Source organism: Musca vetustissima, unplaced genomic scaffold (assembly GCF_032173495.1).
Source record: "Musca vetustissima isolate MV318-11 ecotype Yass unplaced genomic scaffold, APGP_CSIRO_Mvet_v1 utg35765, whole genome shotgun sequence".
NCBI lineage: Eukaryota > Metazoa > Arthropoda > Insecta > Diptera > Muscidae > Musca > Musca vetustissima.
This window is the reverse complement of record NW_026882646.1, coordinates 27681-42829: the sequence shown is the minus strand read 5'-3', so window position 1 is coordinate 42829 and position 15149 is coordinate 27681. Positions and strand designations below refer to the sequence as shown.

The following is a 15149-nucleotide window of genomic DNA, read 5'->3' as shown; positions in this document are numbered from 1 at the left end:
AATCGATATAATCAATAAAGTTACCTTGGTTAAATTTTTCACGAAATTACTTGATAATATTATTACACATAATATTCATATCTGGTTGCAGAATTTTTAATTATTTCATATTAAACGCAGAGGAGAACTTACCCCATATATCGAGTAGATTTATGTATAACTGCTACGTCGCGATACGATTATTACGTGTCAATCATTGAAGATCCCTTTATCGTTATGAGCGCTATATTACTTATACTTAAACACTTTATTTAAATACCTTTATGTTAAGATAGAAATAAACATAATTTCACATGATTCCGAAAATGGACTTTGTTCTTTAAAACAATAACATAACTATAATGAATCACAAACCTATTGGACTTCCCCCTAGTTTACTATGCGAAAATTGTGAACGCGTTCCGAAAAATATTTGAAAAGATAAAAATCTAATGATAATGTCAAAGACTATATAGCGCGTAACGAGAAAGCATACCACAATAACATTAACTAATATATATTCAAATGAAAAACGAAGTTCCCGCATCCAGTTATGAGTACGAACCCCACAAATATTGTCGTCGTTGTGTTTAAAAACAAAAAACTGAAAATAAAGTGAAAAGAAGTGAGAAATCCTACATTGAAAATTAATTAAAGTGCAAAGCAGTAAAGGAGCAAGAGCAGAAGCAGAAGACCTCCAATATTCCCAAGAAATCAGATTAATTAAAAAAACTGGTCAGAGGCGAGAAACACACCAAGCAAAAAAGAAAACTAGAAGCTAAATTGACAATTATTGGCAAAAAATGCAGATATTCGAATGACCCATTGAAAATGTCATCAAGTGAGACCAGTCGTTTCCATTGTCGTCATAGGACATTATATTCCTAGGAATTGCCGATAAAAACAATCGAAAATTGTTTGTGGCTACGTTTGTGTAACGTAACCAACCGCCAACAGAGAAATATATCAAACTTAGCTCAAGGGAGAACACCAACATCAAAAAAAAAGGAACAACGCCAAGTTACTAAACCTAACCAATCAAACAACCAACCAACCCGCAACAACAACAACAAGTTCAATCCAATTGAATTCAAACCGAACCACCACCCCAACAGCAACAACAACAACAAAACTCGATTTTTGAACGAATGATGCCAGCGGAAAACAATAAACTCATAAACAATGGTTATCTCCGAACACCGTACGTCATGAAAAACAATGGCCATGGCAGCGGTCCTGTGAATCGTATTACCGCCATCGATGTGGACGATGATGAGGAGGCCGCGTCGCGCTTTCCCAACGACGACACCACAGCATCACATCATTCCATCACACAGAAGGATGACAACAATGCCTCCGCCATTTCCCCGTTACTGGCCGGTGCCGAAACTAATTCCGATTTGTGCGGAAGCGATGCCAAGCCGCAATGTGCCAATAATGTGGGTCACATCAAGCATCCGACTGTGGTGTTTCTGGGCGGCGATAGTGGCGGCAGTCGCACCGCGTTACAGTGCAATGTGCCCATGTCGTATGCCAGCGCCAATCACACCCATCCGCCGCCACAACACCACTCGCCGCAAAGCGATCTCTTGCTGAAAGAGTCATCGTTGAGGTGTCGACTTTTGGTTTTGGCTGTGGCCTTGACTGTTTTGGGTGCTGCCATCGGAGCAATGGCCATATATTTTGCTGGTAGTTATCGCTGTCAACAACCGACCACAAGCCATAACCTAGATAATAATCAAAACTTCAACAATATCACAGGTGAGTGTTTTAACACATGGACATCCACACAAACACACACACGCACACACAAACAAATTGACATTCACATCCATGAATGCTAATTTGATGTGTTATTTGTTTCAATTTTTGTTTGTGTGTGTGTGAGTGTCTATTTATTATTGTTGTTTATTATTGCGAAAGTAGTTGCGAGCCATTTTTGAGGTTAATGAAAATCCGTTGAGGACAATGATTAACATTTTCACACGTCTATTTGTTTTGTTGGTTATTTGGGGCCAGTAGAAATGAGCTGTCAATATGCAAAAATTGTGTGATTTTAACAACAAATAGTGAAATGAGATTTCAAAACCATTTTCACATAGGCATAGGAATTTGCTACAGTTTTTGGTGAGATTAAAAAAAATCAAATAACAAATACACATTCAAGCGTGGTTTTTTCGAGAACAAATATAGCGTGGATTTTTTAATGAATATTTTTTCCAACACAAATATAGGCGTGGAATTTTTTAAAGAATATTTTTTTTCATATTCAGGGGTAGAATTTTTTAAGGAATATTTTTTTTTAATATTCAGGCGTGGAATTTTTTAAAGAATATTTTTTTATATTCAGAAGTGGAATTTTTTAAAGAAATTTTTTTCATATTCCGGCGTGGAATTTTTTAAAGAATATTTTTTTCATATTGAGGCGTGGAATGTTTTAAAGAATATTTTTTTCATATTCAAGCGTGGAATTTTTTAAAGAATATTTTTTTCATATTCAGGCGTGGAATTTTTTAAAGAATATTTTTTTCATATTCAGGCGTGGAATTTTTTAAAGAATATTTTTTTCATATTTTTTAAAGAATATTTTTTTCATATTCAGTGTGCTAAACAAATATTCTTTAAAAAAGAATATTTTTCAGCACACATTCAAGCGTGGAATTTTTTAAAGAATATTTTTTTGATATTCAGTGTGCTAAACAAATATTCCTTTTTAAAGAATATTTTTTTCAGCACACATTCAGGCGTGGAATTTTTAAAATAATTATTTTTATACCCTTCATATGTTTGTATCAGGCAAAAGGAAACGAGATAGACACATAGTTCCTTTTGAGAAAATGCATGGAATCACTTTTAAGTCGGTTTATGCATGTCTGTCCGTCCGTCTGTCTGTCCATGTTAAATTGTAAACAAAGTACAGGTCGCATTTTTGATTCGAATTGGGTGAAATTTGACATAGGTCACTTATTTGGCCCAATTCCGATTTAAGGTAAATGGTGTACCAAGGTCCCTAAATATCTTTTGATTTGCACGAAATTAGGCATAGCGTACTGAATTAAGTCTAGAATGATGTGTGCAAAGTTTCGTAAAAATCGGTTTAGAATTATATATAGCTCCCATATATAGTTTCGTCCGATTTAAGGTAAATGGTGCATCAAAGTCCATATATATTTTCGATTTGCTCGAAATTTCGCACAGCGTAATGAATTAGGTCTAGAATGATGTGTGTTAAGTTTCCTGAAAATCGGTTGAGATTTAGATATAGCTCCCATATACATTTTCATCCGATTTAATGTAAATGATGCACCAAAGTCCCTATATATTTTCGATTTGCTCGAAATTTTGCACAGCGTAATGAATTAGGTCTAGAATGATGTGTGTTAAGTTTCCTGAAAATCGCTTCAGATTTAGATATAGCTCCCATATATATTTGCGTCCGATTTTATGTAAATGGTGTAACAAAGTCCCTATATATCTTTCGAGTTGCACGAAATTTGGCATATCGTACTGAATTAGGTCTAGAATGATGTGTGCTAAGTTTCCTGAAAATCGGATCAGATTTAGATATAGCTGCCATATATATTTTCGTCCGATTTTATGTAAATGGTGTAACAAAGTCCCTATGTATCATTCGATTTGCACGAAATATAGCATATCGTACTGAATTAGGTCTAGAATGATGTGTGTTAAATTTCCTGAAAATCGGTTCAGATTTAGACATAGCTCCCATATATATTTTCGTCCGATTTTATGTAAATGGTGCACCAAAGTCCCTATATATCGTTCGACTTTCACGAAATTTAGCACCGAGTACTGAATTAAGTCCTGAAAGATGTGTGTTAAATTTCGTAAAAATCGGTTCAGATTTAGATATAGCTCCCATATATATTTTCGTCCGATTTAAGGTAAATGGTGTACCAAAAGTCTTTGATATGTTTCGATTTGCACGAAATTTGGCACAACGCAATGAATTAGGTTTAGAATGATGTGTGTTAAGTTTCCTGAAAATCGGTTTAGATTTAGATATAGCTCCCATATATATTTTTGTCCGATATAAGGTAAATGGTGTACCAAAGTCCCTATATATCTTTCGATTTGCTCGAATGATGTGTATTAAATTTCCTGAAAATCGGCTCAGATTTAGACATAGCTCCTATATACATATTCTTCCGATTTTATGTAAATTGTGCACTAATCGGACCCCAAGTTTTACGGATTGCCACACAATTTTGTACAATTATCAAATATCTACAAAAAATGCTAAATCACCTCAAACTTCTTTACATTATAACAAACGGCAATATTGTCCATATGTTAACCTAATGTGGCCAGTTAATTCTCAAAGAGCCAGAAAACCCTTATAAATGCTTGTCAAAACGTTCGAGGTCCAAAAACAGACCATCCATCATTTGGAAAAGTACTTGAAATTAATTTAAACATTCCTCCAAAAAGTAATATCTTTATCACTCATTCATCCATCCAATGGGGGGAAGACATACCAATATCTATCTACCTACAAACATACACATATTTTTATATATATGACACAAGGTATGTTATTCTGTCATGAAGTTAAGTGATAACAACATTCGATTAATTAACACAAAAGTACATCAATGTGACAATATGTATTTCCAGACCATTTGAAGTGTTTCGGAAATGTTTAAAGACCCCGAAAGAGGTTTGTACTACTAAAGGGAAAACACAACGGAATTCAACCTTGCCTTTAATAGAAAAACATTTCCTCTAATGATTGCTATCTTTAAAAATAGACTTCTTTCTACCCACATTCCATATTCCTTCTTATGTCAAGCGGACAGTTTCTTCTTATTCTCTATTTTTTTTTCTTTTGTGTTCATCTTATTTTTTCCCGCCATCTGTTTAAGATCCTTTAAGAATCCAACCATAAACGGGGCAATAACAAAAGCCATAACAATAATATGTTGGTTGGTCTTCAATGCTGAGCTGCAGAAGAAAAAAAAACGAACGAAACATAATTTCCTTTAATGTATCACCATCTGAATGAAGCAACAGGCAAGCATTCAGCTATGCAGCCTGTTGGCCAACTGCCAGTCAGTCAATAGCAAGAAAAAGAGACAAGTTTTTAACATTTCCATTTCCTTTTTGTCACTCGGCAATAAGAGAATGGACCAACCCAAACTTCACCTCCGCTTTAACAGAAAATACACAACCATATAAACGTTTATATGTGATCCCGATAATAGGTAGCATACCTACCTTCTGACACCCCCCATCCCACCCAATTCACTGTCATTCAACAGCAACAACACGACTTTATGACACACACACACAAATCATTTAAGTCATTTACGAGACAATGTACGATTATGGATGTTCGTTCGTCTTTTAAGTGTAGTCTTTGGAATGGGCTGTCACTTGTCAGCTTACTGGTATCCTTCCTACACTCACTTAACAATTCACATATCCTTTTTATATTTCCGGAAATAAAAGAGAGATAAGTATTTTTCAGGACTGTGGTTTGGTGGGCAAGGAATTTTTAAAGAAATATTTTTTCAAGCTAATATATAGTCTTGGATTTTTTTAAAACATATTTTGTCATCAGCATAAATATGCGTGGATTTGTATACCCTTCACCACACTGTGGTACAGGGTATTCACTTCAGTCCGTTTGTCCGTCTGTAGATGTTAAATTTTAAACAAAGTACATGTCGCATTTATGATCCGATTTTGATGAAATTTGGCACAGCTCACTTATTTGGCCCAAGGACCGAACCCTATTGAAATTGAAGAAAATCAGGTCAGATTTAGATATAGCTCCCATTTAGCACAGGGTACTGAATTAAGGCTAGAATGATGTGTGTCAAGTTTCGAAAAAATCGGGTCAGATTTAGATATAGCTCCCATATATATTTTCGTCCGATTTAAGGTAAATGGGGTACCAAAGTCCCTGCATATCTTTCGATTTGCACAAAATTAGGCAAAGCGTACTGAATTAAATCCAGAATGATATGTGCTAAGTTTCGAGAAAATCGGTTCAGATTTGGAAATAGCTCCCATATATATTTTCGTCCGATTTAAGGTAAATGGTGTACCAAAAGCCCTTAAAATGTTTCGACTTCCACGAAATTTGGCACAGCATACTGAATTAAGTCTGGAATGATGTTTGTTAAGTTTCCTGAAAATGGGTTCAGATTTAGATATAGATACCATATATATTTTCGTCCGATTTTATGTAAATGGTGCAACAAGTCCCTATACATCTTTTGATTTGCACGAAATTTGGCACAGCGTAATAAATTGTGTTCAGAATTAAGTGTGTTAAGTTTCCCAAAAATCGGTTCAGATTTAGATATAGGTCCAATATATAGTTTTGTCCGATTTAATGTAAAAGGGGCACCAAAGTCCCTATATATTCTTCGATTTGCCCGAAATTTGGCATAGCGTACTGATTTAAGTCTAGAAAGATGTGTGTTAAATTTCCTGAAAATCGGGTCAGATTTAGATATCGCTCCCATATATATTTCCATCCGATTTAAGGTCAATGGGGCACCAAAGTCCCTACATATCTTTCGATTTGCACGAAATTTAGCACAGGGTACTGAATTGAGGCTAGAATGATGTGTGCTAAGTTTCCTGAAAATCGGTTGAGATTTAGATATAGCTCCCATATATTTTCGTCCGATTTAAGATAAATGGTGCACCAAAGTCCCTACATATTTTTCGATTTGCACGAAATTTGGCATAGGGTATTGAATTGAGGCTAGAATGCTGTGTGTCAAGTTTCGAGATAATCGGTTCAGATTTAGATATAGCTCCCATATACATTTTCGTCCGATTTAATGTAAAAGGGGCACCAAAGCCTCTAAAAATCTTTCTATTTGCACGAATTTTCGCACAGCGTATTGAATTGGGTCTAGAATTATGTGTTTCATGTTTCGAGAAAATCGGGTCAGATTTAGATATAGCTCCCATATATATTTTCGTCCGATTTAAGGTAAATGGGGCTCCAAAGTCCCCATATATGTTTCGATTTGCACAAAATTAGGCAAAGCGTACTGAATTAGGTCCAGAATGATGTGTGCTATGTTTCGAGAAAATCAGTTCAGATTTAGATATAGCTCCCATATACATTTTCGTCCGATTTAATGTAAAAGGGGCATCAAAGCCTCTAAAAATCTTTCTATTTGCACGAAATTTCGCACAGCGTATTGGATTAGGTGTAGAATGATGTGTGTCAAGTTTCGAGAAAATCGGGTCAGATTTAGATATAGTTCCCATATATATTTTCATCCGATTTAAGGTAAATGGGGAACCAAAGTCCCTGCATATCTTTCAATTTGCAGGGATTTGTGCTAAGTTTCGAGAAAATCGGTTCAGATTTAGATATAGCTCCCATATACCGTTTTGTCCGATTTTATGTAAATGGTGCACCAAAGTCCCTATATATCTTTCGATTTGCCCGAAATTTTGCATGGTGTGCCAAATTTCGAGAAAATCGGGTCAGTTTTATATATAGCTCCCATATATATTTTCGTCCTATTTAATGTAAACGGTGCACCAAAGTCCCTATATATCTTCCGATTTGCACCAAATTTGGCATGGGATACTGAATTAGGTCCAGAATGATGTGTGCTAAGTTTCGAGAAAATCGGTTCAGATTTAGATATAGCTCCCATATATCGTTTTGTCAGATTTTAAGTTAATGGTGCTAAAAAGTCCCTATATATCTTTCGATATGTGCGAAATTTTGCATAGTGTACTCAATTGAGTTTAGAATGACGTGTGGCAAATTTCGAGAAAATCGGGTCAGATTTAGATATAGTTCCCATATATATTTTCGTCTGATTTAAGGTAAACGAGGTACCAATGTCCGTGCATATCTTTCGATTTGCACTAAAGTTGGCAAAGCGTACTGAATTAGATCCAGAATGATATGTGCTAAGTTTTGAGAAAATCGGTTCAGATGTAGATATAGCTCCCATACATCGTTTTGTCCGATTTGAAATAAATGGTACACAAAAGTCCCCATACATCTTTCGATAGGCGCGAAATTTTGCATGGTGTACTCAATTGAGTTTAGAATGATGTGTGCCAAATTTCGGTTCAGATTTAGATATAGCTCCCATATATATTTTCGTCCGATTTAAGGTAAATGGGGCTCCAAAGTCCCTATATATTTTTCGATTTGCACCAAATTTGGCATGGGGTAATGAATTAGGTCCAGAATGATGTGTGCTAAGTTTCGTGAAAATCGGTTCAGATTAAGATTTAGATTTTCGTCCAACTTAATGTAAATTGTGCACTAAAGACCCAACGTTTGGCCGTCCGGCACACAATTTTTTACAATATACTGAAGTTACTATAATTAAATGTTTTGTACGTTGAAGATTTTTAACAAACTCTTTTATATATGTGTTCGCTCATGACAAGTATATTTACAGAAATTTTGAATTTCTGCATGTTCATGGGTATTTTCGTTCCTTTGAGATGGAAATCTGTCCCTAGCTCTTGTGTTAAGCTTCGAGAAGATCGGGTTAGATTTAGATTTAAGTTCGTTCAATTTCATGTCAATGTTCCTTCGAACAGGCGACGTCTGTTAGGATACATATGTAGAATATACCCAAAGTGGTGAAGGGTATCATATAGTCGGCCCAGTCCGACTTTACTTTCTTCTGGTTTAAAAATATTTTTTCATCATTATAAATAGGCATGGAATTTTTTTAAAATATCTTTTCATCATCCCAAAAAGGCGTGGATTTTTTAAAGAATATTTTTTTCATCATCATAAATAGGCGTGGATTTTTTAAAGAATATTTTTTTCATCATCAAAAATAGGCGTTCATTTTTTAAAGAATATTTTTTTTCATCATCATAAATAGGCGTTCATTTTTTAAAAAAGATTTTTTATTTTATTGTTTGAATTTTGCCTATAGGGGTCGAGCTTAATGATAGTAGATTTGTAATGAAAAGAAATGCCAGGGGAAGAACCTCTACGACGCGTTTTGCAGTTGACATTAAAAATCTTCGAAACTACAATAACAGGTTATGTCAATTATTAGAACAGCCCATTATCTCTTCATTAGTGTACTATTATAATTTTATGCTATCTCTCGGTTAGTTTTGAATTCTAACATTTTCTTAAGCGCTTCATTAATTTTTACACATTAAATCATCAAGACAATCAATTTTGAATATAACACAATTGGTGTTGAATATAAATTTCGGTAAAATATGAATATATTTAAATTGAATTCGAATTGCCAGATCGATTTTACTTAAGGGAACCCCCCCCATTCTCGATTTTATTTTTTCAAGATTTTCAATGGGCTGGTAAATCAATACCAATGCTTGTTAAGGTTTGTAACTTTGCACATATATATTTGAAGATTTAAAAGAGAAGAAAAATAATTTACCAAAAAATTTTGTTATTGCTTTGTTGTTGTTTTTTGTAATTTAAGAAAAGTCCTTATTTTTGATGGCGGGCATGATAACTCGTCACTGGAACATCGGAATCCGAAAATTCCAACGGTGTTAGAAAGAGTACATGTCTGGCTCTCGTATGAACTAAGATTATTGACTTCGCTCTAAAATTAACAAAAAGGCGGACCTTTGAAAAAAATATTTTTTGAAAAAAAAAACCAAGTTAAAAAATAAGGAAGGTTTTCACCGATTGGCTTTATCCTAGTTCATACGATAGCTATACACTCACAGAGAAACGTGTAAAAATTTGGAATCGATTGGGTTTAGTTTTTGAGTTATCCTGCCCGCCATTCGCAAAAGAGAAAAACGCGTTTAAAGTTTGAGAAGGCATTTAGCCATCACTTGATGCTGACACAATAAATCGGATATATCTTCAAGATTTCTTGAGATTTTCACTTGAAATTTTGTAGAGACATTCTTGAATTAGTGTAGAATCGAATTAAATAAAAAAATTGACCCCGAGAATGGGGGGGGTCCCTTAAATTGGGGTTTTGCATGTCCCAACTCTACCATTGTCAATGTTATAAAAAATCACTCAACATTATTTAAAAGCTGTAACATATCCATGTTAACACCTCTTAAATTCACCTAAATGTTACAATGACAATTTTTATTATTATTTTTTATGAACATGTGACAAATTTTATTAAACAAAAAAAATATGTTTGCAAATAATTCCAGTTGACATGAACATATTTTGTGTAGCGAATTGTATTTTCATGTTTTCACTGTCACCCTAGCAAAAAAATGTCTTCACAATCTCTGCACAAATACTCTTCTGATTTAAGTAGAGGACTTTGTATTTCATTTTTTACACTTCGTACATAAATTATGACAGGTTGTATATATAACTGTGTGTGTATGTGATATGTGTATGCAACATGCTCCCTTTCATGATGTGGTGACATAAAATAATCATCAAAATTATTTAACTGATGACAGGTAACAAGGAAGTGGATGTTCGTATGTTCTCATAAAAAACAGCTCAGTGACTGATTAAAATAAATGTTCTTGAGATTTTTTTTATAAACCTCTTACAACCATTAATGGGGTGGGAGGAGTATTGAAATGCAGATTAAATATGAAAGAAAAGGAGAAAATGTTGAACATTTTTCATAGACTAAGGAAGCGGAATTATTTAAAAGTTTAAACGTAAAGACTATCTCAGGGTCTATGAACCATTTGTGGTTCCGCGGTGTTTTTATTTACCTCAATATTTAAACCCCTTCAAAAATTTAAAATTTCCTCAAAATTCCCCAACTTCTATTTTCCTTACAGAATTCATATCAGATAAAGATGACATCTGTTTGACAGAAGAATGTGTGAGAACGGGTAAGTTGCAATGCCAACGATATGTGTTCTTCAAGCTGACATAATTTTCTTATCATTTTTTAGCGGCCTACTTACTATCAGCCATGGATACCAGTGCGAATCCATGTGAGAATTTTTTTCAATATGCCTGCGGAACATGGAATAAAATTCATATAATACCAGAAGATCGAAGTTCTATAAGCACTTTTGAGGTAAGTAGAACAAGAAAAAAATTGTTTTCCATGTAACCATGGGTGTGGATTTTCTTAAAAAATAATTTTTTCAAGTAAAAATGGGCGTGGATTTTGTAAAAAAAATTCAAGTAAAAATAGGTGAATATTTATAAGAATATTTTTTCAATTAAAAAAAAGGCGTGGATTTTTGAAGAATATTTTTTTAAGCAAAAATAGGCGAGGATTATTGAACAAGATTTTTTAAGCAAAAATAGGCGTGGATTTTTGAAGAGTATTTTTCATGTGAATTCATAGGCATCTGTCCGTCTGTTGGTGTTTAATTGTAAACAAAGTACAGGTCACAAAGTACAGATGAAATTTGGTACAGCTCATTTGTTTGGCCCAAGGATGAACCCTATTGAAATTGGGGAAAATCGGTTCAGATTTAGATATAGCTCCCATATATACATTTGCGTCCGATTTCGTGTATATGATGTACCAAAGTCCCCATATATCTTTCGATTTGTACGCCGTGCAAAATTTCGCGCATATCGAAAGATATGTAGGGACTTTGGTGGCCCATTTACATTAAATCTGACGAAAATATATATAGGAGCTATATCTAAATGTGAACCGATCTTCTCGAAACTTGACACACGTCATTCTAGTCACAATTTAGTATACTATGCTAAATTTCGTGCAAATCGAATGATATATAGAGGCTTTGGTGGACCATTTACATAAAATCGGACAAAACTATATATGGGAGCTATATATAAATCTGAACCGATTTTCACGAAACTTAGCACTCATTTATTTTATTTACCTTATTTACCCATTTACCTTAAATCGGACGAAACTATATACGATTTTCGTCAATTTCATTAGGGTTCGTCCTTGGGCCAAATAAGTGAGCTGTGCCAAATTTTATCCAAATCGGATCATAAATGCGATCTGTACTTTGTTTACAATTTAACATCTACAGACGGATACAGACGGACTGACGGACATGCATAAATCGACTCAGAAAGTGATTCTATGCATATTCTCAAAAGGAACCATGTGTCTATCTCGTTTCCTTTTGCCTGTTACAAACATATGCAAAATACAAAATAACCTGTTCCACAGTGTGGTGAAGGGTATAAAGATATTTTTCAAATAACCATATTTAAAAAATATTTTTCAAATAACCATAGGCGTGGATTTATTTATTTGAAGTATACACAATATTTAAAAATATTTATTAAGTAAAATGTTGAATTCTATTAAAATTATTTTCAGGTTCTGGCAGATCAACAACAGGTCATACTCAAAGGAGTTCTCGAAGAACCCATTAATGCTCTGGATAATCAAGCAACGATAAAAGCAAAAATGTTCTACAATAGCTGTATCGATATACGTAAGTATGGACCCAATCGATTTTTTCCTCATGTTTTCACTTTAATAAAAAATATCCTCCCCCCATTTAGCCCAAATACGCAAAGTGGGTACAGAACGTTTAAAAAATGTTCTCAAATCACTGGGCGGCTGGCCGGTAATAGAACCCAATTGGTCACCCCCCAACATTAGTATAGAAGAATTGATTGGTACATTGCGCGGCGCCTATGGTGAACCTGTCCTAATTGAATTGTATGTTGGGGCAGATGATAAAAATTCCTCCATACACATATTACAAATAGATCAATTCCCCCTGGCATTACCCTCCCGAGATTATTATCTGAAGGCAAGTAGTGAAAACGATTTGAAAGCCTATCATAAATATATGACCCAAACGGCCATATTAATGGGTGCCAATGCCACAACGGCCAAGGAGGAACTAAACGATGTCTTACAACTAGAGGTCCAGCTGGTTAATGCCACTCTACCGGAGGCGGATCGTCATGATACCAGTGCCATATATCGTAAAATCACCCTACCCGAATTACAAGCTGAGGTGCCACAACTAAATTGGACATTGTTTCTGCAAACCGCTTTGGGTAATAATGTCCAGCTGAGACCGGATGAACAGCTAGTTAGCTATGCCATGCCATATCTAATTGAAATGGGTAAAATTCTCGTAAAGACCGATACCCGAACTTTGCACAATTATGTTATGTGGCGTCTGGTTATGTCCATAATGAATCACATGATCGATGATTATCAAAAGGAGAGGGTGGAGTTTCGAAAAATCCTATTGGGTATACAAACAGAAAGGGTACGATGGTCTCAGTGTGTCGATTGGACCAATAAGAAATTGGGTATGGCCGTGGGGGCGCTGTTTATTCGTGACAATTTCAATCAAAATAGTAAAGATACAGCCTTGGAAATGATCCATACAATCCGAGAGGCGTTCAACGAGCTGTTGGCCGAAAATCATTGGATGGATGATGAAACACGGGCGGTGGCCAAAGAGAAGGCGGATACAATGAATGAACGAATTGGTTATCCGGAAATACTAACCGATGCCAAGGAATTGGAAAAGGAATTTGTAAATGTAAGTATGGAAATTAAATGTGCCGATTTTTTGAGATGCTAAACTGTTTCCCTATTTCCTTCCAATCTCCAGCTGACCATAGCTCCTGACAACTTTATGGATAATGTTTTAAGTATCTTGAAATGGGAATCCGAAAAGAATATGCAACTCCTACGACAGCCTGTGGACAAGGAAAAATGGACCACCGAACCAGCCGTGGTGAATGCCTTCTACAATCCCAATAAAAATGATATTGGTAAGGGGTATTTTGAAATAAATTCCCACTGATTTTAATCTTTTTTTAATTCTTGGTATTTTTTTCTTTTGCAGTTTTCCCTGCTGGTATTTTACAACCTCTATTTTACAGTCAGCACTTCCCCAAATCACTAAATTATGGTGGTATTGGTGTGGTCATAGGACATGAAATAACGCATGGCTTCGATGATAAGGGTAAGCGTGGATTAAAAAAATATGTTTTGGAATGTAGCCCTGTACCACAGTGTGGTGAAGGGTATAAAAATCCTTTCTTCCCCAATTTTGTTACATCCACAACGTCAAGCCTAAGTACTTTCAGAGAACGCTCTGTTTGAGAATTCTCTAAAAGTCTCAGAAAATGTTGTAGCGGAACATGTAACCATGTTTTGAAAAAATATTTAAAAAATATTTTTTCAAGCAATCATAGGCGTCGACTTAAAAAATAAATAACCAAATTTAGTCGTACATTAATTTTATTTCCTTAATTTCATTTTTATCCTTTCAGGACGTCAATTTGACAAGGATGGAAACATGATGCAGTGGTGGAACAATGTAGGTCAAATCACAAAACTAAAGTATTTAAAAAAAATTTCTAAATTTTTTCCACCCTAGGCGACAATTGAAGCTTTTCGTGAACGCACCCAATGTATAATTGATCAATATTCCAAATATAAAATCGATGAGGTTGGGATGTACATGAATGGTCGGATGACGCAAGGTGAAAATATTGCGGATAATGGTGGTTTGAAACAGGCATTTAGGGTAAGTATAACTAACGATCCCTTTATTTTAGTAAAGAACGTTTATAATGTAGATTTTTCCCTTCTAGGCCTATAAAAAATGGGTACAACGTCATGGTCCGGAACAACGATTGCCCGGTCTAAATCTAACACATGACCAATTGTTCTTTTTAAATTATGCTCAAATATGGTGTGGATCGATGCGTCCCGAAGATGCGCTAACAAAAATACGTTCCTCTGTACATTCGCCGGGTTCAATACGTGTATTGGGTCCGCTATCAAATTCCAAAGACTTTGCTGAAGCGTATCAATGTGAGCTGGGTTCACCAATGAATCCCGTGGAAAAGTGTAGTGTATGGTGAATGAAGGGCGTGGGAGATGACTAACCAAGAAAGGCTTTACATTACAATTTCAAAAAATTCATTCATATGTACTCGTACTAAGAAGACTTCATCATCACAGAGAAAGAACAAGAGACATACACACACACATTTATATATTTATATAAATATATGTTTATGTATTAAAAAATTAAATTAAATTAAAAACAAAATATTTTACGATGATCTTATAGTGAAAATCAAATCTAGCATCTACATACATATATACATATTTTTCTGGAATATAACGAAGACCTAGCCTCCCAAAAAAAACCCCGCCTACCAAACATACATAAATACACATTAAGTCAATGTCATATCAATAAAACTCCCCCGAAAAAAAATCAAAAAACAAATTATAAGATACGCTATACGATTGTTGTTTGTTATCCCTAAC

At 34.8% G+C, this 15149-nt stretch overlaps 1 protein-coding gene across 1 annotated transcript; it reads left to right on the top strand.

Annotated features, from left to right (window-relative positions):
• The first annotated feature begins 1125 nt into the window (after positions 1-1125).
• LOC133329249 (neprilysin-1) lies at positions 1126-14734 on the top strand. Its single transcript, XM_061537743.1, has 10 exons — positions 1126-1740; positions 10720-10773; positions 10837-10964; positions 12207-12324; positions 12395-13398; positions 13471-13633; positions 13708-13827; positions 14138-14184; positions 14245-14394; positions 14462-14734. The coding sequence occupies exons 1-10, from the start codon at positions 1128-1130 to the stop codon at positions 14732-14734; spliced, it is 2670 nt and encodes an 889-aa protein (XP_061393727.1). The 5' UTR covers positions 1126-1127.
• Positions 14735-15149: the final 415 nt, after the last annotated feature.

Coding starts and splice junctions, on each gene's coding strand:
- LOC133329249 (XM_061537743.1), top strand. CDS start 1,128: ATGATGCCAGCGGAAAACAATAAACTCATAAACAATGGTTATCTCCGA. Junction 10,774..10,836: donor AGAAGAATGTGTGAGAACGG/GTAAGTTGCAAT, acceptor ATCATTTTTTAG/CGGCCTACTTACTATCAGCC. Junction 13,399..13,470: donor TGGAAAAGGAATTTGTAAAT/GTAAGTATGGAA, acceptor TCCAATCTCCAG/CTGACCATAGCTCCTGACAA.